The 24,428-nt window shown below is 40.1% G+C and overlaps 1 protein-coding gene across 3 annotated transcripts in view; it reads left to right on the top strand.

Annotated features, from left to right (window-relative positions):
* The window catches only part of LOC133618780 (A-type potassium channel modulatory protein DPP6-like), a 243,107-nt gene that overhangs the window by 26,810 nt on the left and 191,869 nt on the right, over positions 1–24,428 (top strand). For 2 of the 3 annotated variants that reach the window (XM_061979484.1, XM_061979485.1), the window contains exon 1: positions 19,356–19,769. The exons of the other annotated variant lie outside the window; for it this stretch is intronic. In XM_061979484.1, coding sequence (XP_061835468.1) covers positions 19,425–19,769 — 345 coding nt within the window. In that variant the 5' untranslated portion in view covers positions 19,356–19,424. Of the gene's footprint in view, positions 1–19,355; positions 19,770–24,428 lie in introns of those variants that run through there. 3 annotated transcript variants of the gene reach the window in all.

Here is a 24,428-nt window from a genome sequence, read left to right on the forward strand (position 1 = left end):
AACTCATTTGCGTTACAATTGCCAACAATGAACTCATCACTTATCAGTTTGTTCCTCACTTTAATTTAACAGTGGTTCTGTCGCTGCTGTTATATTTCTTGATGAACTATGCATCAAAGAAAGCTGCGTTTTCCTTTTCACTTACCCCAACTTGTATTGCAGTTTAAATGAACTTGTTACATCCTCCTGAGAACAATTTTCCGAAGTAAATGCCTCTTTCCAATTTCCGCCTGCCTACTGTTAACGCCTCGTCCTCTTCGGTGAAATAAACATTCTGGCCGTAATCACAAATAGTCTGCCGTTTGCTGGGTCCTGTGTAAAAAGCAAAGGTGACTTAATGCTGACTCTGTTTCTTTTTTTAATTGGAGTACAATTTCATAGCTGGGCAAATATTTTGACTCGGGGGGCCACATTGAGAGCAAAAATGTGTCAGGGGAGCCAATCGGTATGTGTGTATAAATGATATATACACACAGCTGTAAAAATCTGCTGTACAGTATGTGTGTTTGGGTCCCTTATTTTCAGAAACACTAATACCAACAGTCACAATGTCCGATGCTATGACAGAATGCAATTTTACTGAATGGGACACCCAAAATGTACATTAAAATAAAGAAAGGGGCATTTACAATATTAACTATGAACAATAAAACACTGAATATTAACAACATATGAATGCCGCTCTTCTTTTACTTGTCAGACCAGCTCCTCGATAGTAGTTTCTTTTACAATCAAGAAAAACACAACAAAAATGTAACGAACAGCAAAATACGAATGCAAAGGGTAATAAACACAAATATGATATATTATCACTTTTATGCAGAAATTTGTTGTAAAAATTAGCTTCCGCATCTTTTCCTGACACATGCGTTTGGGGCTGGCTGCTCTGAAAACAAACCCCGCCCACTCTGCTTTGTTCCTGGTCTGAGCTGCTGTGACATAGATTACCGTAATAACTCCTATAACCAGGGGTCCCCAAACTTTTTGACTCCGGGGCCGCATTGGGGTAAAACAATTTGGCTGGGGGCCGGACTATATATATATATATATATGTGTGTGTGTGTGTGTGTGTGTGTGTGTGTGTATATGTATATGTATATATATTTGTGTGTATATGTAAACGTGTATATATATATGTGTAAATATGTGTGTATATATGTATATGTATATATATATACATGTGTGTGTATATATGTATATATATGTATATGTGTATATACATGTGTGTGTGTATATATTTATATATATGTGTATGTGTATATATGTGTGTGTGTACATGTATATATATGTGTATATGTGTTTATATGTGTATACATGTATATGTGTATATAAGTGTGTATATATATATATTTATATATATATATGTGTATACATACAAAAATATTCCTCGCGCACTAATTGACTGAAAGAGCCCACTTGCAGCATGTCACTTTATCGATGGTAAAATGCATTTTTAGACAATATGATTTGCCTGAGTGGCTAGGAGATGGTAGAAAATGGACTAGAAAGGACAGATTTAAAAAAAATAAAAAAAATAAAAATGTATTTATTAATTAATTTATTTGTTTTTTATTTATATATTTTTTTAACTTGGGACTTCGCGCGGGCCGGATTTTGGACGCTGGGGGGGCCGTATCCGGCCCGCGGGCCGTAGTTTGGGGACCACTGCCTATAACACCCAAAAGCGCAGATTTCAACCATTGAAATACTTTCTATAGTTCAAGACTTACGGTCATTTAAAAACAGCACTGCACATCATAATGGCGGCCACAGTTTTGATGTCAAAGGTCTAAAAAAAACTATGTAGAACGTCCGGTGGGCCGGATTGAAAATCTTAATGGACTGCATGTGGCCCGCGGGACGTATTTTGTCTATTATTGGCTCTGCTGTGGTAATTTTGTCTCTGATGGTTGGTTGACTCTCATTAGACGGTGTACCTAATGTTGTGGCCAGTGAGTCACAATGCGATGGCTCTTGTCAAACTGTCACAATGTCTCTGGAGGTGTGGGTGTTTGTATTTTACGACGTTGGTAACAAGAAGCATAAATCTCACTCATGCCGACTCACAAATTGATCCATTTCCCGGTCATTTGTGCACACGCAGCACAAGCGGCCGAGACCTACAGTACATAAGCCAAAATGCTTTGCGTGCGATATTGGCTCTGAGATCAATGGCTGTTCAACGCTAATACACACTTTTGGCCTACAAACATCTGTGTGTGTTCTGCTCCCAGTCTTTAATTTACTTAAGCTATCGAACTGTTTTGCCTGGGCTGAGAAAAGTCTTGTTGAGAGAGGCTTTGAGCGTGTGACCAAACACAAGAGAAGCAGCGTCTAAAGCACAGGTGTCAAACTCAAGGCCTGGGGGCCAGATCTGGCCCGCGGCATCATTTTATCTGGCCCGCAAACACCTGGAAATGATGTGTTAATAAATAATCATTTTTAAATTTGACAGAAAAAAATATATCTACTGCTTGAAATTGCATGCCTTTTAAGCTTTAATACAGGGGTCCCCATATATATATATATATATATATATATATATATATATATATATATACATACAGGTAAAAGCCAGTAAATTAGAATATTTTGAAAAACTTGATTTATTTCAGTAATTGCGTTCAAAAGGTGTAACTTGTACATTATATTTATTCATTGCACACAGACTGATGCATTCAAATGTTTATTTCATTTAATTTTGATGATTTGAAGTGGCAACAAATGAAAATCCAAAATTCCGTGTGTCACAAAATTAGAATATTACTTAAGGCTAATACAAAAAAGGGATTTTTAGAAATGTTGGCCAACTGAAAAGTATGAAAATGAAAAATATGAGCATGTACAATACTCAATACTTGGTTGGAGCTCCTTTTGCCTCAATTACTGCGTTAATGCGGCGTGGCATGGAGTCGATGAGTTTCTGGCACTGCTCAGGTGTTATGAGAGCCCAGGTTGCTCTGATAGTGGCCTTCAACTCTTCTGCGTTTTTGGGTCTGGCATTCTACATCTTCCTTTTCACAATACCCCACAGATTTTCTATGGGGCTAAGGTCAGGGGAGTTGGTGGGCCAATTTAGAACAGAAATACCATGGTCCGTAAACCAGGCACGGGTAGATTTTGCGCTGTGTGCAGGCGCCAAGTCCTGTTGGAACTTGAAATCTCCATCTCCATAGAGCAGGTCAGCAGCAGGAAGCATGAAGTGCTCTAAAACTTGCTGGTAGACGGCTGCGTTGACCCTGGATCTCAGGAAACAGAGTGGACCGACACCAGCAGATGACATGGCACCCCAAACCATCACCCAACCATGCAAATTTTGCATTTCCTTTGGAAATCGAGGTCCCAGAGTCTGGAGGAAGACAGGAGAGGCACAGGATCCACGTTGCCTGAAGTCTAGTGTAAAGTTTCCACCATCAGTGATGGTTTGGGGTGCCATGTCATTGCGCAATACAACCGTTGGCCAACAAAAAAGTAACCACAGAACACTATACGCCTATACGGTATAGTGTTCTGTGGTTACTTTTTGGTTGGCCAAGCGGACGTGACGACAGGCTGTCCCCACTCAGATCCGCACAGACCGGGAGGGGGCGTGCCTTAAGTCCGGCTGGAAATCGGCAGAAATTTGGAGAATGGTTGTCCCAGGGAGAGGCAGTGAAATTCGGGAGGGTTGGCAAGTATGAGATATTCTCACTTCTTTTCTTTTGTCGAGCACAAAGAAAAGAACATTTTAGTTAAATGTAAGTTGTGTCTTGGATCAAAGCTCCCGTCTACTGCCCAAAACAACAATTCAAATCTGCCTGGTTAGGCTCTGTGTATGTCACGTGTGCCTTCCTTAGGTGAAGCCAGCTTTACAGCTATGTTGTTGATTGATTGATTGATTGATTGAAACTTTTATTAGTAGATTGCACAGTACAGTACATATTCCGTACAATTGACCACTAAATGGTAACACCCAAATAAGTTTTTTAACTTGTTTAAGTCGGGGTCCAGATACAGATATATACTATCAAATATATACTAACATCATAATACAGTCATCACACAAGATAATCATCAGGGTATATACATTGAATTATTTACATTATTTACAATCCGGGGTGTGGGATATGGAGGGGGGCGGGGGGGTTAGGTTTGGTTGGTATCAACACTTCAGTCATCAACAATTGCATCATCAGAGAAATGGACATTGAAACAGTGTAGGACTGACTTGGTAGGATATGTACAGCAAGTAGTGGACACAGAGAGAGAGATCAGAAAGTATAAGAAAAAGTGTCTACATTTGATTATTTACAATCCGAAGAGGTATTATGTGGAAGGGAGGGTGTTAGTTTAGGGTTGTAGTTGCCTGGAGATGTTCTTTTAGTGCGGTTTTGAAGGAGGATAGAGATGCCCTTTCTTTTACACCTGTTGGGAGTGCATTCCATATTGAAGTGGCATAGAAAGAGAATGAGTTAAGACCTTTATTAGTTCGGAATCTGGGTTTAACGTGGTTAGTGTTAGTGTTATTATGCTGTTTGTTACTTATGTATGTTATGTTGCAGCTATTTAAAATAGTTTTGTCAATTTGTTCTGGCCTGAAATAAATTGGCCCTTTGAAACATATCTTTGTCTTTGTGTGTTGTATGTAGAGCACATTGCTTAGCAGAGTTCAGTGATGCAAATGTATGTCAAGTTGATCAACAGATTGTATTATTCTCCAGTGCAATAACAGTACTAAAATGAAGGCTAAAAGGGCATTAATGGGAGCTTTAAAAAAAAAAGTAGAAGAAGTAACTAAATAGTTACTTTTCACAGTAACGCATTACTTTTTGGTGTAAGTAACTGAGTTAGTAACTGAGTTACTTTTGAAATAAAGTAACTAGTAACTGTAACTAGTTACTGTTTTTCAGTAACTAACCCAACACTGATAGTTAATAATGAAATCCAGAGGCATATTCATACATTATTTGCTGTTACAAGCGGCCCTCTGATGGCAGCCATAATTGCCATGTGGCCCTCGATGAAAACCAGTTTGACATCCCTGGTTTAAAGCATCCTAAGTGAGGAGCAACCCCCCCCTCCCCCCCTCACTCCACAGCCTATAATGCCCATGTGGAGGTGTGTTCCCTGTCTTGCTGTGATTGATTCGCCCAGTGAGGAGAGAGCGGGGGGGGGAGGCGCCCTGAATCGGGACCCCCGGGTCATCCTCTCCCTTGCTGTAGGTGAAAGTAGCTCCTCTGACACCTCTTGCAACTTCACTAAAGTGTTGAGCTCGGTGAGAGGAGGAAGCCAAGCAAGAACGAGGACCATGTCCGTTCTTATCGCCACCCAGCTGATGATGGACATCGGCGCCGCCTCCAGACGGGTAAGGGCCCTCTGTTAAGCATGCACTGCACGGATTTAGGGGAGGGGTGGTGTGTCTGCTGGCTGTCTTGGAAAGAGAGAGCTGTAATTCCTGAGATCACCTCTTAGAAGCAACATTTGGTTCCCTTTATGGTCCTTCCAATGACTCGTCACATATGCTGCACAGTCGTTGCTTTTAATGGCTCCAACTTCGCTGAGAAGTTGGGGCAAGTTACAAATTGCTTTTTGAGGTTATTTTTTTCGATTATTGACTTTTGTTTGGCATGCTTGGGTTTTGAATATTTATTTTTCCCTTCAAGATTGATGAGGCGTGTCTGAATGCAAATGGACCACAGGCAAGATTAATAATGACTGCAAAGTCAGGCATTAGCACGTTTGTTTTTCATATCTCACATAAAATGATTATAAAGGCAGATTGTGTTTTTTTAGAAGCAGTCTTTAAAATGTGGACTTTTTTTTTCTTTGGATTTAAGAATATGGAAATAATTTGCAGCCCGGGGGCCATTGGTGGCCTGCAGCTTTTTTTTTTTTTTCCTCTCGGCCCAACGGCACATTTTACCAATACCAGAAAAAAAAACTGAAGAAAGAAATGGACTTTGAACAAAAGAGCATAAAATAATGAGGACAAGATGAAATTCTTACCACATTTTTTAGCTTGGTTAGAAAATGTCAAAAGTCAAAATGGCTTAGGCATTTCAGTGTGGTCCTCGGCGTCGCTTTCTACATTTGTTATTTTATTATATGAATTTTTTATTCATTGTTGCTGAAATTGTATATTTATTTTAGTGCTGTCAAATGCCCATCCATCCATTTCCTACTGCTTATTCCCTTCGGGGTCGCGGGGAGCTGGAGCCTATCTCAGCTACAATCAGGCAGAAGTGGGGTACACCTTGGATAAGTCGCCAACTCATCACAGGGCCAACACAGATAGACAGACAACATTCACACTCACATTCACACACTCGGGCCAATTTAGTGTTGCCAATCAACCTATCCCCAGGTGCATGTCTTTGGAGGTGGGAGGAAGCCGGAGTACCCGGAGGGAACCCACGCAGTCACGGGGAGAACATGCAAACTCCACACAGAAAGATCCCGAGGCCGGGATTGAACTTACGACTACTCAGGACCTTCGTATTGTGAGGCAGACGAACTAACCCCTCCTCCACCGTGCTGCCCTGCTGTCAAATGATTATTTCTAAAATCAGATTACCGTATTTTTTTGGACTATAAGGCGCATTTAAAATCCTTTAATTTTCTCAAAACTCGACAGTGTGCCTTATAACCCGGTGCGCCTAATGTACGGAAAAATTTTGGTTGTGCTTACCGACCTCGAAGCAATTTTATTTTGTACATAGTGAAATGATAAGTGTGACCAGTAGATGGCAGTCACACATAAGAGATACGTGTAGGCTACAATATGATGGCAGTCACACATAAGAGATACGTGTAGACTGCAATATGACTCAAGTAAACAACACCAGAATGTTATATGTTCCATTGAAAATATAGTACCTTACACACGGCTCTCAAAAATCTATCAAAAAGTTTTAGTACGACTTGGATGGATTGTTTTAGTACGCTTGATGGATTGTACTGTGCTTCAACATACGAGTATTATTATGGCGTGTGTATAAGGTTAGACATACTATCTAGCGGAGCATAATCTATGCAACATTTTGACCAAAGAACCACAATTACTTGTTATGTAGACCACAAGGAAGTGTTTTACATTTAGAAAAAACAGAATAAAATGACTCCTTTAATTTGCCTTATAATCCGGTGCGCCTTTTGTTTGAAAAAAGACCTGAATAGACCCGCTCATTGGCAGTGCGCCTTTTAATCCGGTGCGCCCTATGGTCCGGAAAATATGGTAATCACACTTTTGAGTTTAGATTAGTCATGACTAGTTAGTTATAACTAGCTTACCTTAAATAAATCAGGGGTCACCAAACAACGGCCCGCAGGTTGATTCCGGCCCGCCAACGTCCACAATCTGGACCGCGGGACGTCTCAAGTTAAAAAAAACAAAAACAAATGAATGAAATTTTTTTTTTTTTTTTCCTTTTAATTCTGTCTTGTCCAGCTACTCAGGCAAATCATATTGTTGATATTGATGCCCATATTTACTGTTTAGATTTACTTTACAAGAGAGAAGTGCAGGATACTTCAATTGTTGTCTTATTTGTATTTGAGTTTATTAAATGTTTGGATATATTATTTAGTGTTTGGCGCAGGATGGGATAGAAAGAAGAAAAAAAGAACACATACATGTATATATACTGTACATAAAGCCCCTAATATTTTGACACAAATACAATTTAATTGTCAGAATGTCATACAGGAGCATTTTTTGATGTGATTTATTTGCTCAAAATACTATTTACAACAATTTTGTCTTAAATCCAGTCCGGGTGTATTTTGGACTAAAATTACCATCAAGCGGTAATGATAAAAGGAATGTACAGTCTAAATAAATTATGTGATTAATCTGTGGATACACATGATTTTTGTGATTATTCACGTTAACTCGTTAATTTTGACAACCCTAATTTATTTCTGTTTTATTATTTCTAAAGTCAAATTTGATTCACATTTCTATTAATATTTTACATCATATGTTGCTTATGTTGAGGTAACTACAATAAAATATTACCGTATTTTCCAGATCATAGGGCGCACCGAAATATAAGGCGCACTGCCGATGAGCGGGTCTATTCAGGTCTGTTTTCACACAAAAGGCTCACCGGATTATAAGGCGCATTAAAGGTTTCATATTAGGATTTTTTCTAAAAGTAAAACATAACATGTAATGGTGGTCCTTTGGTCAAAATTTTGCATAGATTATGTTTTACAGATCATCTTCAAGTCGCTTTCTGAGCGTCTCTTCAGGATGCGCCGTTTTGTGGGCGGTCTTATTTACGTGGCTCACCTTTGACAGCGTCTTCTCCCCGTCATCTTTGTTGTAGCGGTGTAGCGTGCAAGGACGGGAGTGGAAGAAATGTCAAAAGATGGAGCTAACTGTTTTAATGACATTCAGACTTTACTTCAATCAATAACGGAGCAGCATCTCTTCATCCGTGGCTCAATAATGCAAAAACAATGCCGGAAATGTGTCCCGTGAAAAACCGTCGGACTGGAACTCTCTAATAACTAAAGTTCCTTGGGTGAATAATGTAAACTCACTACACCGGTATGTTTTAGTGCTTTCATGGCGAGTTTACTGACAGATATAAGTAAGAACTGTACACTACTTTATATTAGAAATGGCAACAGCGGAGGATGAATGTCCCATAACAAGAAGGTAGAGAAAAAGAAGAAGCTTACTGACTACGGCGTCGGTACCAACTACAATGTAATGTTAATGTAAAAACAGTAGTTTTACAGTAAAAATATGGCAGCTCAGTCAACAGAATTTTAACGCATTTTTTAAAAGTTTTTTTCAATTTACAGTAATATGCTGTAAAGAACACCGTAAAATGTATTGCTATTTTTTTATTAATATGATGGGTAGTTTGCTGTAACATCATAAGTCAAGCAGATATTTAAGTATTTATTTGTATTAGACAAAACATTTTTGGAAAGTATGATAATATACTGTAATAATTGTTGCTATAATGGATACCATTAAAGTTTAAAAGGCATGCAATTTCAAGCAGTACATATATTTTTTCTGTCAAAATGAAAAAAATCCATTATATTTAGTTAGAAAATGTTAAGTACTTTATTGACACATATCATTACCAGGTGTTTGCGGGCCAGATAAAATGATGTCCCGGGCCACAGTTTGACACCTGTGGATTATTAGAGTGTTCACTTCCTTCATTTAATTCTGCGATTGAACGACCACGCTCAGGTGTTGCGAGTGATGCCGAATCAAACCTCTGGCACCCTATTATGAAGCGAGATACGAAGAACATTAAGTCGTGAGTTAATGTGGCAGTTTATCAATGCCGGCAAAATGATCTAGTTTTCTAGCACACATTTATTGCATTTTACTGAGTTCTGTGTAAAAAACACAGGTGAATAAATGCAGCTCCTCCGATAAAAGGCATGTTTATCCATTCTTTCCAATCTTTATTGGATTTAACCAAACGAAACATGCAGTTTAGGAGTATTATTTACATCTTTTCATCAGTGGAATAGGAGTAAACTACAGTCCATTACATGAAGGTGCACCAGATGATAGCTCAAAAGTGATTTATAATGCATCCAATCCACGTAACAGCAGACCTAATCACACACACACATGCACACATGGGGTCAGGATGATAGAACATAAATAAGGAAGCATTTTTCTACGGTTGGTTTAGCATCACATGCAAGGAGATGTCTAACGTCACATGGAAAATGGTCCAGAAATGCAATTATGGCTTTAACTAAATCCTAATATCCATTTCCTTATATTGCAGAGTGATGTTCGGAGGAAATTAGATATCACTGCCCCGCTCTCCAAATGTATGACTGATCTTGTTGCTTTGTTTTTTTTTTCTGCCACCCAATTAATTTGTGTCATTTGGCTTGTGTGGTGCAAGCTGATAGAAACAAGTTGAGGCATTTGCAAACAAACACGTTTATCCCGCCGTTATGAATGTTTGATGGGATTAACGTCGGCTTTCAGCGATTCCTCTCTTGACCACATTTTCACACGCATCTGGAAGCTGCAAAGTAATGATCAACATGCATGATGTTGACAGAAGCTAAACTTGAATGTCAAAACAGCATGGTATCTTTTTGAGGGATTTTACTTTGGTCAAACTATTGCAAAACAGGAGCTCTTTGGCATCGTTCCATGTCATCATCCAGGGAAGTGGTTACCTTCTGGTGCTTCTTGTTTAAGACAACATCTGTGCATTTTTCACAGTTTGCATTGCATTTGAAGTTGTGTGTCATAGAAAGTGCAACAACGCTTAGTTTTATATATCATCCCGCTTCTGACACCATTTTTCAGACAACTCTGAGGAATTGTAACCTTAACCCACAAATAAACCCTAGTGTATTAGTATGGTAGCCAACTGTAATGATATCACAATGTATCACACCCTTTCTGAAGGGATGTCTATATCCCACACAGTGCGTATACCATGTACAAAATGAGGGGAAAAACACAGGAAACACATTAAATAAAAAGCAGTAAAACAATAATATTGATAAATAAACGCAATAATGTATACTGTAATGTAGATTTATCAGCACAAGATAAATTACTGTTTTAACAGAAACTACAGTGGCAAAATGACAATAACCTGGCCAAAGGAACAAAATATTTGTCTCACAAAAGAGACATTAAAGGAATATATACATATATATATATATATATATATATATATATATATATATATACACCGTATTTTTCGGAGAAAAAGTCGCACCGGAGTATAAGTCGCACCTGCCGAAAATGCATAATAAAGAAGGAAAAAAACATATATAAATTGCACTGGAGCCCGGCCAATCTATGAAAAAAAAATGCGACTTATAGTCCGAAAAATACGGTACATACATGGAATTTTGCCTATCGTTCACCATCATTATGAAAGACATGACGGATGGATTTTTTAAAAATGCATTCTAACTTGTAAAGAAAAGTCAGCTTACAGCGGAGCCAATGGGAGGTCCTCTATGTCCAACAATACTCCATTTACATTTTGTGACTTGAATAATAACCAAGTATTAATGATATTGTTATTATAAGCGCTAACGCAGACAAACTATTTATAGCGGCAACGTGATCACCAGTTTATGCTGCTATGTTGACATCATCGAGTTGTCAGCTGTCTCGTCGCTTCCCTGCTCCCTGGAAGTTGATTATAGATCATTAATCATGCTTCTCACCTGGATAGTAGAAGGCTGAGGCAAATTCTGACAATTTGGTACATATTGACAGCCACTTTAGACCCGCCAATGGCGAGAACGACATGAAAAGACGCTTAGTTTCATCACAGATGCTGGCTTTGCTGCGTCTTCTCTGGCAAAGCAGGCGTGTTCTGGAGCTACTTTACTATACATTTGCCACACTTCAAAATCTGCATTTTTTCGTTAGTTTGTGGCCAAAACTTAATGAATCTATGCGAGCCCTATGTGTTATGCCCACTGGAGAGCGCTCTGGCAGGAGGTACAGACTTAGCTTGGGGGTGCCAGACATGATAGGGAGTAACATCGATTTAACAATTGTCTTTTTTTTAACATCATTAATGGATCGGCTTACAATTTAAAATCGATTAATCGCACAGCCCTATGGTATACAGTCGGAATATCCAGCAGGATGATCCCGTCTCCGCTCGGGATGGTGTCCTGCTGGCCCCACTATGGATTGGACTCTTACTATTATGTTGGATCCACTATGGACTGTACTCTCACAATATTATGTCAGACCCACTCGACATCCATTGCTTTCGGTCTCCCCTAGAGGGGGGGGGTTACCCACATATGCGGTCCTCTCCAAGGTTTCTCATAGTCATTCACATCGACGTCCCACTGGGGTGAGTTTTTCCTTGCCCTTATGTGGGCTTTGTACCGAGGATGTCGTTGTGGCTTGTGCAGCCCTTTGAGACACTTGTGATTTAGGGCTATATAAATAAACATTGATTGATTGATTGATTGATTGATTGAATATGGCCCCACTACTGAGTAGATCTTGCGTGAAAGGAAAGTGAGAGGGGGTTAATAATTTTGCAATGCAGTCTGCTGAAAATTATGGAAAGTGCCACTCTATATAGCAACTGACGCTGTGGTCAGTGTTGGAATTGCCACAAAACCCTTTTTTATGATATTCAATACTACATTGCCATCTGGTGGCAAAAGTAGATAGTTTCCCCACACACCAATTCGTTGCGCTTCATGTGTCAGGTAAACTGCAAAATGGGGCGCCATATGTCTACCTGGATCTATATTGCTATGACTGCTGTATAGTTTTTTAATGAATGTATATTTATCTGCGTGTTAAAAGGCTACATAGAAGTGTCCAGTGACTGTTGACAATAGCTATCCAGCAACTGAGAGATGGGACGCAATCAATCTGGGAAGCTGGGATACATGTCAGGAGACTCAGATCTATTTCCCGAAGGGGCGTGCAGAAAACAGGAAGGGCGTTTTATGAAGTCGAGAAACAAATGATGACAAGGGCCAATGTGAATCTCTGTGGGAAGGGAGAAATGGATTAACATGGAAATTAAATGTCCTCAGTTAGAATGAACGCTCACTCTTTGGATAATTCATGAACCCAGCTATGAATTACTGAGCTGCCATTTGTTTATTGTGGAACCTCAAATGTTGAATACCACAGAGGTGGTACAAACACGAATCTGTTTGCTTCTTCTTTGGCTTTTTTGAGTGATGCCATCCCACGTGTATACGTGTTCTCGCAAAGTGCAAAAGTGTGAGGATAACCATCGAACCAGACTTCTTCGAACTCGGGCCGGTACCTGGAGGAAGTAAAGGTAAATAGATTCTCGTCGCAAGCACATTTTCCTTAGTTTCACTCGTAATTAAATTACCGTATTTTTCTGACTGTAAGGCGCGCTTAAAATCCTTTCATTTTCTCAAAAATCGACACTGCGCCTTATAAACCGGTGCGCCTAATGTACTGCATAATTCTGGTTGTGCTTACCGACCTCGAAGCTATTTTATTTGGTACATGGTGTAATAAGTGTGACCAGTAGATGGCAGTCACACATAAGAGATACATGTAAACTGTCAGATGACGCCAGTAAACAACACCAAAACGTTAAAATGTTCCATTGAGAATATAGAACATTACACATGGCGCGCAACAATCTGTCAAAATGTTTTTAGTACGACATCGGTAAGCTATGAAGCCGCACCGCTTGATGGATTGTCGGCGCATTAAACATACAAGTATTATTATGGTGCATTTATAAGGACCGCAAAATGGCACATATTAGCAGACATTATCTGGCGTTTTGTTTCGGATTATTATGCAAAACCAACTTTTACCTTCGGGTGCCTGCTAATCTGTATTTGGGATCTGCATAAGTACTGAAAATTTGAGTGCGTCCACCTTTGTAGTCCGTGCTGACACCGTAGTCGATAAACTTCTTCTTTTTCTCTCGCTTTTGCCATTTCTAATATAAAGTAGTGTAAAGTTCTTACTTATATCTGTCAGTAGACTAGCTATCAAAGCACTAAAAACTGTAGTGTGTTTACATAATTCACCCACGGAACTTTAGTTATTAGAGGGTTCCAGTCGGACGGATTTTCACGGGATACATTTCCGGCGTTTGTTTTGCATTATTGAGCCACGGATGAGAAGATGCTGCTCCGTTATTGATTTAAGTAAAGTCTGTGTATCATTAAAACAGTTAGCTCCAACTTTTCACACTTCTTCCACCCCCGTCCTTGCACGCTACACCGCTACAACAAAGATGACGGGGAGAAGATGCTGTTGAAGGTGAGCCACGTAAATAAGACCGCCCACAAAACGGCGCATCCTGAAGAGACGCTCAGAAAGCGACTTGAAGATGATCTGTAAAACATAATCTATGCAACACTTTCACCACACTTTTCGCTTTATAATCCGGTGCGCCTTTTGTATGAAAATAGACCTGACTAGAACCGCTCATCGGCAATGCGCCTTAGAATCCGGTGCGCCCAATGGTGCGAAAAATACGGTAGGTCCTACAGTTGTAAGACAGTTTAGAATGTTAGAGTGCAGCACTCAGACCCTGCAACTGACAATTATTATACCCATTATTTTCAATCGGAAAATTTGGTCGAAATCAGTAGAAAATGAACAAGTTCTTCTTCATTTCTGCTAATGCAGTCACCTTGACTACTCTTTGCAGTCGGATTCGACAGGACGCCCTGAGCCGTAATGGTCCTGCTGTGAAGATGACCCAATTCCCAACAAATATCCGCCGTCCCTGGTGATGAGATAGATTCCGAAGGGTTGGTGGGGAGAAAGGCAGCGATTGGAAGTCATTTTCCTTTTCCAGCACCGAGCTGCTCTGTGAGCCATAAAATCATCTGCAATGGAGTGTGTGAAGTAAATACACTTGTGGACTCCTGATGACTGGAGCTGCGAAAGACAAAAAAAATGGGAAAAGAGCAGATGTTCAGGGAGGCAGAGATCATTTTCATAAACGTGAGCGTGAAGCGGAGTTCAGTTAGATGAAAAATTTCTGACAATGTCTTTGCATGAATACATTTGGAACTTCACTAAAGTTTTCATCAAAACGCAAAATGTACCTTGTATACTCCAAGTTTCAAGTACCGTATTTTCCGGACCATAGGGCGCACCGGATTATAAGGCGCATTGCCGATGAGCAGGTGTCGTCAGGTCTTATTTCATACAAAAGGCACACTAGATTATAGGGCGCATTAAAGGGGTGAAGTGAAGTGAATTATATGTATATAGCGCTTTTTCTCTAATGACTCAAAGCGCTTTACATAGTGAAACCCAATATCTAAGTTACATTTAAACCAGTGTGGGTGGCACTGGGAGCAGGTGCGTAAAGTGTCTTGCCCAAGGACACAACGGCAGTGACTAGGATGGCGGAAGCGGGGTTCGAACCTGCAACCCTCAAGTTGCGGGCGCGGCCACTCTACCAACCGAGCTATACCACCCCACAATCGTCATGTTATCTTTTTTTCTAAATGTTAAACACTTCCCTGTGGTCTACATAACATGTGATGGTGGTTCTTTGGTCAAAATGTTGCATAGATTATGTTTTACAGATCATCTTCAAGCCGCTTCCGACAGTCGCTTCAGGATGCGCCGTTTTGTGGGCAATCTTATTTACGTCGCTCACTTTTGACAGCGTCTTCTCCCCATCATCTTTGTTGTAGCGGTGTAGCGTGCAAGGACGGGAGTGGAAGAAGTGTCAAAAGATGGAGCTAACTGTTTTAATGACATTCAGACTTTACTTAAATCAACAACGGAGCAGCATCTTCTTATCCGTGGCTCACTAGTGCAACAACGCCGGAAATGTGTCCCGTGAAAAACCGTCCGAACGCAACCCTCTAATAACTAAAGTTCCTTGGGTGAATAATGTAAACTCACTACACCGGTATGTTTTAGCGCTTTCATGGCGAGTTTAATGACAGATATAAGTAAGAACTTTACACTACTTTATATTAGAAATTGCAACCGCGGAGGATGAATATCCCATAACAAGAAGGTAGAGAAAAAGAAGAAGCTTACTGACTACGGCGTCGGTACCAACTACAAAGGCGGACTCGTGCAAATTTTCAGGACTTATGCAGATCCCAAATACAGATCAGCAGGTACCAGAAGGTAAGAAAAGTAGCTTTGCATAATATTGCGAAACAAAACGCCAGATAATGTCTTTGTACACTCAAAAATAATACTTGTATGTTGAAGCACAGTACAATCCATCAAGCGGTGCGGCTTCATAGCTTACCAAAGTCGTACTAAAACATTTTAATGAATTTTTGACCGCTGTGTGTAATGTTCTGTATTTTCAATGGAACATATACAATTTTAGTGTTGTTTTCTTGAGTCATATTGCACTCTACAACCATCTCTTATGTGTGACTGCCATCTACTAGTCACACTTATCATTTCACCATGTACTAAATACAATAGCTTTAAGGTCGGTAAGCACAACCAAAATTATTCTGTACATTAGACGCAGCGGGTTATAAGGCGCACTGTCGAGTTTTGAGAAAATTAAAGGATTTTAAGTGCACCTTATAGTCTGAAAAATAAGGTAGTCAGTGTACAGCTTGTTCAGCAGAATAGGTGGGAATCTTTTGGGCAGCTCACGATTCGATTCGGATTCTTGGGGTGACAATTCGATTCAGAATCGATTCTCGTAATATACTATTTGGTATATAAATTATAATAAAACTTCAAAAATGTATTTTTAAAATTGTATTCACAAAAAAATCTCAGAATGTTAATTAATTTGTAAAAGAAAATAGAGCAACTCCAACACAATCCTTGCTTTACGATATTTAGGATAGAAATTCACAAAGCAATTGAAAAAAAATACAAATACGATATTAAAAAAAATAAGTCAAAAGCCAAAAAGCAAAAGTATCCATAGGCTTTTTTCCATCAAAAGTTCAAGAACTTTTAAGTTCCCATAGAAGTTTGGGTTTTTTGTTTTCACCCGCATTTCACAGTTCAGGGTAGTTTATATACCAGGCTGATGAATAAGTGGTACAGTTTATTTCTAAAGTGATACCATGTAAACAAACACATTTCTGTTAATAAAGTGTAAGTAAATGAAATGCAAAGCAATAATACACGCAACAATATATTTTACAAACAAAGTGTAACGGATTTAACATAACAAGTCAGGCTTATGTCCAGTCATGAAGTGGTCCCTGGAGTAAATGATGAATTCATGAAGGTCAGGCGAGTCCTTATGGTCCTTTTCAGCTGTAAATAAAAAATAAATGTCAGTGTTTATCCCACGGCGACAACATAAACGCATCAGATTTAGCGTTCGCATTAGCATTTGTTTGAGACTGAACTGCACAAATGATGTGTCGCTGACTATTTTTACAAAGTAAATAGTATTTGATGTGGTTTACCGTCGTTCCACTCGTCCATCATTTCACAGCAGCTCGCCTCGCTGCTTCGAAGTAATACTTTATATTGCTATACGTTTAAAAGAGTCTGTCCAATTTTCGCGGTTTTGCGTATTGAAATTAAAGTGGTAAAATGTAATAAACTCCAAAACCAGTGAAGTTGGCACGTTGTGTAAATTGTAAATAAAAACAGAATACATCCATCCATCCATCCATTTACAATGATTTGCAAATCCTTTTCAACTTATATTCAAATGAATAGATTGCAAAGACAAGATATTTAATGTTCGGACTGAGAAACTTAATTTTTTTGCAAATAATCATTAACTTTAAATTTAATGGCAGCAACACATTGCAAAAAGTGGGCTCAGGAGCATTTTTACCACTGTGTTACATGGCCTTTCCTTTTAACAACACTCAAACCAACAGACCAGTTTTTGAAGCTTTTCATGTGGAATTATTTCCCATTCTTGCTTATAGTACAGCTTAAGTTGTTCAACAGTCTACAAAGCCACGCTGTTGTAACACATGCAGAATGTGGCTTGGCATTGTCTTGCTGAAATAAGCAGGGGCGTCCATGAAAAATACATTGCTTGGATAGCAACATATGTTGCTCCAAAACCTGTATGTACCTTTCAGCATTAATAGCGCCTTCACATATGTGTAAGTTACCCATGCTTTGGGCTCTAATACACCCCCATACTATCACAGATGCTGGCTTTTGAACTTTGCACCTATAACAATCCGGATGGTTATTTTCCTCTTTGGTCCGGAGGACATACGTCCACAGTGTCCAAAACAATTTGAAATGTGGACTCCTCAGATCACAGAACACTTTTCCACTTTGCACAAGTCCATCTTAGATGAGCTCGAGCCCAGCGAAGCCGGCGGCGTTTCTGGGTGTTGTTGATAAATGGCTTTCGCTTTACATAGTAGAGTTTTAACTTGCACTTCCAGATGTAGCGACAAACTGTAGTTACTGACAGTGGTTTTCTGAAGTGTTCGTGAGCCCGTGTGGTGATATCCTTTACACACTGATGTCGGTTTTTGATGCAGTACAACCTGAGGGATCGAAGGTCACAGGCATTCAATGTTGCAATGAAATGCATGCGAGAAGATGAAGACGTAAGACTTTTATTTTATTTTTCCTCTTTCTCATCATTTCTTGTCCGAAGCTCCACAAGTGGAGGCCATCGTTGCGGCTTTTATTTTGAAAGTTGTAGCTTTTTCCAATGATGGTGAGAGATAATGATGAATAACTTGTCACGTTTGTACGTGCAGTGATTTCTCCAGATTCTCTGAACCTTTTGATGATATTACGGACCGTAGATGGTGAAATCCCTAAATTCCTTGCAATAGCCCGTTGAGAAATGTAGTTCTTAAACTGTTGGACAATTTGCTCACGCTTTTGTTCACAAAGTGGTGACCCTCGCCCCATCCTTGTTTGTGAATGACCGAGCATTTCATGGAGGCTGCTTTTTTACCCAATCATGGCACCCACCTGTTCCCAATTAGCCTGTTCACCTGTGGGATGTTCCAAATAAGCGTTTGACGAGCATTCCTCATCTTTCTCAGTCTTTTTTGCCACTTCTTTGAAACATGTTGCAGGCATCAAATTCCAAATGAGCTAATATTTTGAAAAAAAATTACAACGTTTATCAGTTCGAATGCTAAGTGTCTTGTCTTTGCAGTCTATTTAATTGAATATAGGTTGAAAAGCATTTGCAAATCATTGTATTCTGTTTTTAATTACGATCCAGTAGAAGCATTTAAGTCCCATCTTAAAACTCATTTGTATACTCTAGCCTTTAAATAGACCCCCCTTTTAGACTAGTTGATCTGCCCCCCCTCCCTCTCCTTTGTGGGGGTCCCCACATCTGCGGTCCCCTCCAAGGTTTCTCATTGTAGCCCATTAGGTTGAGTTTTTCCCTTGCCCTGATGTGGGATCTGAGCAGAGGATGTCGCTGTGGCTTGTGCAGCCCTTTGAGACACTCGTGATTTAGGGGTATATGAATAAACTTTGATTGATTGATGATTGGTTGATTTACACAACGTGCCAACTTCACTGGTTTTGGGTTTTGTATAAAGAATTTCTCTCTGTACTAATATAAAATTAGACATGCTGCATTGTTAGACGTTTACACATAGGCATGGTTTGGTGACTTTTCCGGTGACATCTGGCAACCTGTCGCCACAGAGAGGCACTCGAACTCCGTCCTGTCTGCCTGCGTGGGTCCATAATAATGAACTAGTTCTGCGACAATTCCATGACTCATCTATAACAATTAAAATAAAATATATAAATGCAATATAACGATGTTGGAAAGGTGTGCGCTTAAAGAACGCTTCTTGTGCAGAGTGCGTGTGCGCGCACAGAGTACGTGCGTCCTTCTTTGCGTCAATGCCGGGGGTCACGTCCACGTCCACGTTCAAATCAGCCCTCCCGCACACCTTTTTTCCGCCTCGCCCCGCCATTGTGCACGCAGGACCCCGTTCATGTGATGGCAAAGCGGGCTCCTCCGCCTCTCGCCTGTCTGTGAGGCGGCAGGGGAGACAACGTGGCGTGCATGCAGAGGAGGACGCGCAGCACACGGACAAAGCTGAAGAGGACATCTGTGCCAATATTACACGCATCTATCACTCCGGGCTGCGGGAGCCACCATGAGCATTGCGGGCTGACTCTCCTCCGGCACGACCCGCTCCCTGTGCGGGACCCCGCCGACATGGCTTCGTTGTACCAGAGATTCACCGGGAAGATCAACACCACCAATTCCTTCCCGCAGCCCCCTGAGGCCAGCCGCCTGCTCGGCGCGCAGGTGGCGGACGAGGAGAGCAAGAACCCCGCGTCCCTGGCGGACGCGCGGCTCAGCCACGTCCAGTGCCGCAAGAAATGCATGCGAGAAGATGAAGACGTAAGACTTTTCTTTAATTTTTCCTCTTTCTCATTGTGTCTTGTCCGAAGCTCCACAAGTGGAGGCCATCGTTGCGGCTTTTATTTTGAAAGTTGTAGCTTTTTTCTCTCCCAGTGATGGTGAGAGATAATGATGAATGACTTGTCACGTTTGAGGCGTGTATACCTGCGTGGATGCATGCTGAAGTGCATCAGATGGTCTCGTGGTGTGCTTTAATACACCTTAAGTTACGACCTGGATGTGTAGTTATGGGGAGTAAATGCAAAATAGGGCAGCAGAGCGACTCATTCAAAGATTTCATTTATAAAGAAAACTGCAACAATGTGAACAATTGTTGCTACAAGACAGGGGTCGGCAACCCAAAATGTTCAAAGAGCCATATTGGACCAAAAATACAAAAAATAAAATCTGGCTGGAGCCACAAACAATAAAAAGTCGTATATAAGTGTTAGAATAAAGGCAACCCATGATGTAAGTATCTATATTAGCCTACTACCAAAGACTATAAAAATGGGACCCATTACCTCCCTGCTTGGCACTCAGCATCAAGGGTTGGAATTGGGGGTTAAATTACCAAAAATGATTCCCGGGCGTGGCCACCGCTGCTGCTCACTGCTCCCCTCACCTCCCAGGGGGTGATCAAGGGTGATGGCTCAAATGCAGAGGATAATCTCACCACACCAAGTCTGTGTGTGACAATCATTGGTACTTTTTTTTTTACCATCAAATGCTGAGGAAAATCTTTGTTGACAGAAATGTTGTATTTTAATTTTTATTCTACACATTTTTGCAACATTGGAAATCATTAGTAGAATGGAGGCTTCTCACAGGATGAGATAACATCTGGAAATTACTTGCGCAGGATGGCCAAAATTATAGATGTGTGTGTCCAGGTTTAAGGAAACGGCAGGCGGTCTTCTTCTAATGGATTTATTACAATCTTTGCAAGCACGGTAACGTTTGCTGTGGTCTGGAACAACATGGCACACAAACAACTATGAGAAATGCAGCAAATATTACATACATATAATGTGTCATGAGACATGCAAATATACATTAAATACACAGAGGACATAAGTAAAGGAAATTAAATGATCTCAAATATAGTTACGAACGAGGCATAATGATGCAATATGTACATACAGCTAGCCTAAATAGCATGTTAGCATCGATTAGCTCGCAGTCATGCACTGACCAAATATGTCTGATAAGCACTCTAGCAAATCAATAACATCAACAAAGTTCACCTTTATGAATTTACGCACAGCATAAAACTGGTGTGCAAAATGAGACAAAGGGATGGCATAAAACACGTCTTACTGTGGCAGCGTCGGAGAAAGTTGTACATGTAAACAAACTACGATGAGTTCAAGGATCGCTGAAATGAGTAGGACAAAACGGTGCTCGCCAAATACCCTCATCGGTGAAGCATGTAGAACATAAACAGTGGGATTTCTAACAATTAGGAAGGTTTGTGTCATGGTTGTTCTCCTACAGAAAATATATTAAAACCAAAAATATATATTTTTTCCATTTTCACACATCTCTGAAAGAGGTCCAGGGAGCCACTAGGGCGGCGCTAAAGAGCCGCATGCGGCTCTAAAACCGCGGGTTGCTGACTCACGCCTTACGATAACGACTTGATGAGCAATTACCCGTGCTGTTGTGGATGTGTGGAAACAGGACTAACTTGATTATGTGTACAAATTGCCCGTTATAGAAAACCAGGGCATGTGCTTAATCCACTTTTATGATGTACAGTAGAGAGATAACATACTGGAAGTCATTGGATTAGACCAGGGGTGCCCACACTTTTTCTGCAGGCGAGCTACTTTTTAATTGACCAAGTTGAGGAGATCTACCTCATTCATATATATAATTTTTATTTATTCATGAAAGAGATGTTTTTGTTAACAAGTTAAATGTGTTTAATGATAATACAAGCATGTTTAACACATACAGGTTGGTATATTACCTGATTGTGATGACTTTCATTGATTGGAATCAGACAGTAGTGCTGATAACATCCACATTTTCAAATAGAGGAGAAAAAAGGTCCTCCTTTCTGTCCAATACCACATGAAAGTGGTTGGTTTTTGACATCTTATTTGTCCAGCTTCCATACTCTTTTTTTTATACACTTTACAAGAAATACATTGGTGGCAAACTGTGTAGCTTGCTAGCTTGTGATCGCCAGCTTTCTGAGACTCTTATTTTGTTTGCGCAGGCAGGATGAAGCAGCGCTTTTATTGTGAAGACTGGAACTGTGCAGTCCGTCTTTAGAGTATGGTGCGAGAGTCTGTTGAAATAAAGTGTTTCTTGCCTTCCTGTCGGTCATTTTTCCTTAATAATGATCTGGCAGCAGCCAGTGTCATGTCACAAGACCATCGGGTGCCGTAAATGTCAATCATGTGACGTCTTGGTGAAAATTTATGATTGCTAATTTTTAGGTCTTTTTTTAATGCCTGGCTGGTGATCGACTGGCACACCCTAGCTCGCGATCAACGTAATGGGCACCCCTGGATTAAAGGCTATTTTGAGATGGAGTTGTGTGTCAGCGATAAAGCAGGGGTCTTCAATGTTTTCCAGGCCAAAGACCACCAAACTGATGCAAACTGATGTAGGGATGGAGATTGTGTTTAAATTAAACTGGTCCAAAGGTACTTTATTATTGTGCAGAAGGGACAGGTGAATACAAGTAGAGATGCAATTATTTATCATTTTTGTTGTTACCATGATTAAAAACGTCACGATTAATTAATGGCAAAAGCTCCACTACACCGTGTTTCAGTCCTCTTTACTCGCTATAAGAAACGGACATTAAAGTTACACCAGTTCTCGTGCTTATGTGCACTTATCGAGAGTCATGCCAGTATGCTAACATAAAAATGAAAATAAATAACATTACACATGGTACTCAAAAATCTGTCTTAAATGTTTTTACTATGACTTTGAAGTAACGTATATTTCTAACTGATGTCTGTCGGTAGACTCAATATGGACGCGCACAAAACCTACAACGTGGCTGACAGGGTGGAGACGCAATCGAAGGGTGCTCGGTCTGGAAGAGGATTTTGGCACGTAAATAAGACCGCCCACAAAACGGCACGTCCTGCAGAGACTGTCAGACAGCGGTTTGAAGATGATCTGTAAAACATCATCTATGCAACATTTTGACCAAAGAACCACCATCACATGTTATGTAGACCTCAGGGAAGTATTTTACATTGAGAAAAAAAGATGACCCTGTAATACATTTGGAATTATGATCCATACTGTAAGTACCTTGGGATACGAGTTTAATTGTTCTGCGACGCAGCTCGTACCTTTTAAAAACTTGCATAGCGAAACAACTTTGAAATCCATTTCAATTGGTTTAATTGGTGCTTGCACCTCCTTCCTGAAATACTATAGTTTTAACATGTAACATGTCTTTGGATATTATTGTAACGTCAGTGTTTCCCCCAGTAAATGTGTTAGTTAAGGTGGTGGGAGGTGGCAGGACGGGGAAGGGGGTGGGTGGGTGGGTAGAAGGAACAGTGTAACTCGGCCTGTCACCATCACGTCTCCACCTCATCGCTGCCACCACAGCCTGGGGGGGGGGCAATAGACTAAAGACTCTGATTACATTGAAGACATTGTTTATTAAAAAAATAACCAAATAACATCTTATAATAAATACAAATATTAGATAATTAAAGAAGCCTACAATTTTTGGTTGTGTTTTCCGCTCCATTTGCAGAATGGCGTTATGCGATTTATATCTCGATATTTTTTCCGTAAAGTATAAACAAAAAACAAAACAGTCCTAGTTACCGGAGATACTAAGTATGTCATTGTTATGAGTCAATATTTTGACTTAGTAATTCCATGTTAGTTTGTCTAAATTGTCAGACGATCGCTTCTCTGATGTCTCCATCATGTCCAGAGGTCTTTTCTTTACCTGGATGTCTTCTTCTACTGCATTCAGCAACTTGGTTAGAGTGTCCACCCTGAGATCGGTAGGTCGTGAGTTAAAACCCCGACCGAGCCATACCAAAGACTATAAAAATGGGAGCCATTACCTCCCTGCTTGGCACTCAGCATCCAGGGTTGGAATTGGGGGTTAAATCACCAAAAACGATTCCCGGGCGTGGCCATCGCTGCTGCTCACTGCTCCCCTCACCTCCCAGGGGGTGATCAAGGGTAATGGGTCAAATGCAGAGAATAATTTCGCCACACCTAGTGTGTGTGTGTGTGACAATCATTGGTACTTTAACTTTAACTTTTTTGTCTCGATTGAAAGTTTCGTTTTAGTCTCTCGTGCTTGTGGCTGTTGAGTTTTGCCAAGTGGAAAAAAATAAATAATTTTTTATAAGGATTTCTACAAAATTACATTCAATAATCCTGAATACATTATTTGGGATAAACCCACTTTAGCACAAGTGTAAGATAGTGACATGTTATGTACAACATGTCAAATGGCCCTCAACATCGTCGGGAAACAATGTGTGTCAATAAAGCACTTGGAGGTATTTTAATTTTGACAGAAAAAAGACAATTTGATGCAACTGCAGTGTTACTTAACTCAATATTATTTATTACAAGAAACTACTCAAAGCATTTTTAATACAACCCTATTTAAATACATCTAAAACAGCTGAACTTTAATATATGCTC

The sequence above is a fragment of the Nerophis lumbriciformis genome, linkage group LG19, assembly GCF_033978685.3.
Source record: "Nerophis lumbriciformis linkage group LG19, RoL_Nlum_v2.1, whole genome shotgun sequence".
NCBI lineage: Eukaryota > Metazoa > Chordata > Actinopteri > Syngnathiformes > Syngnathidae > Nerophis > Nerophis lumbriciformis.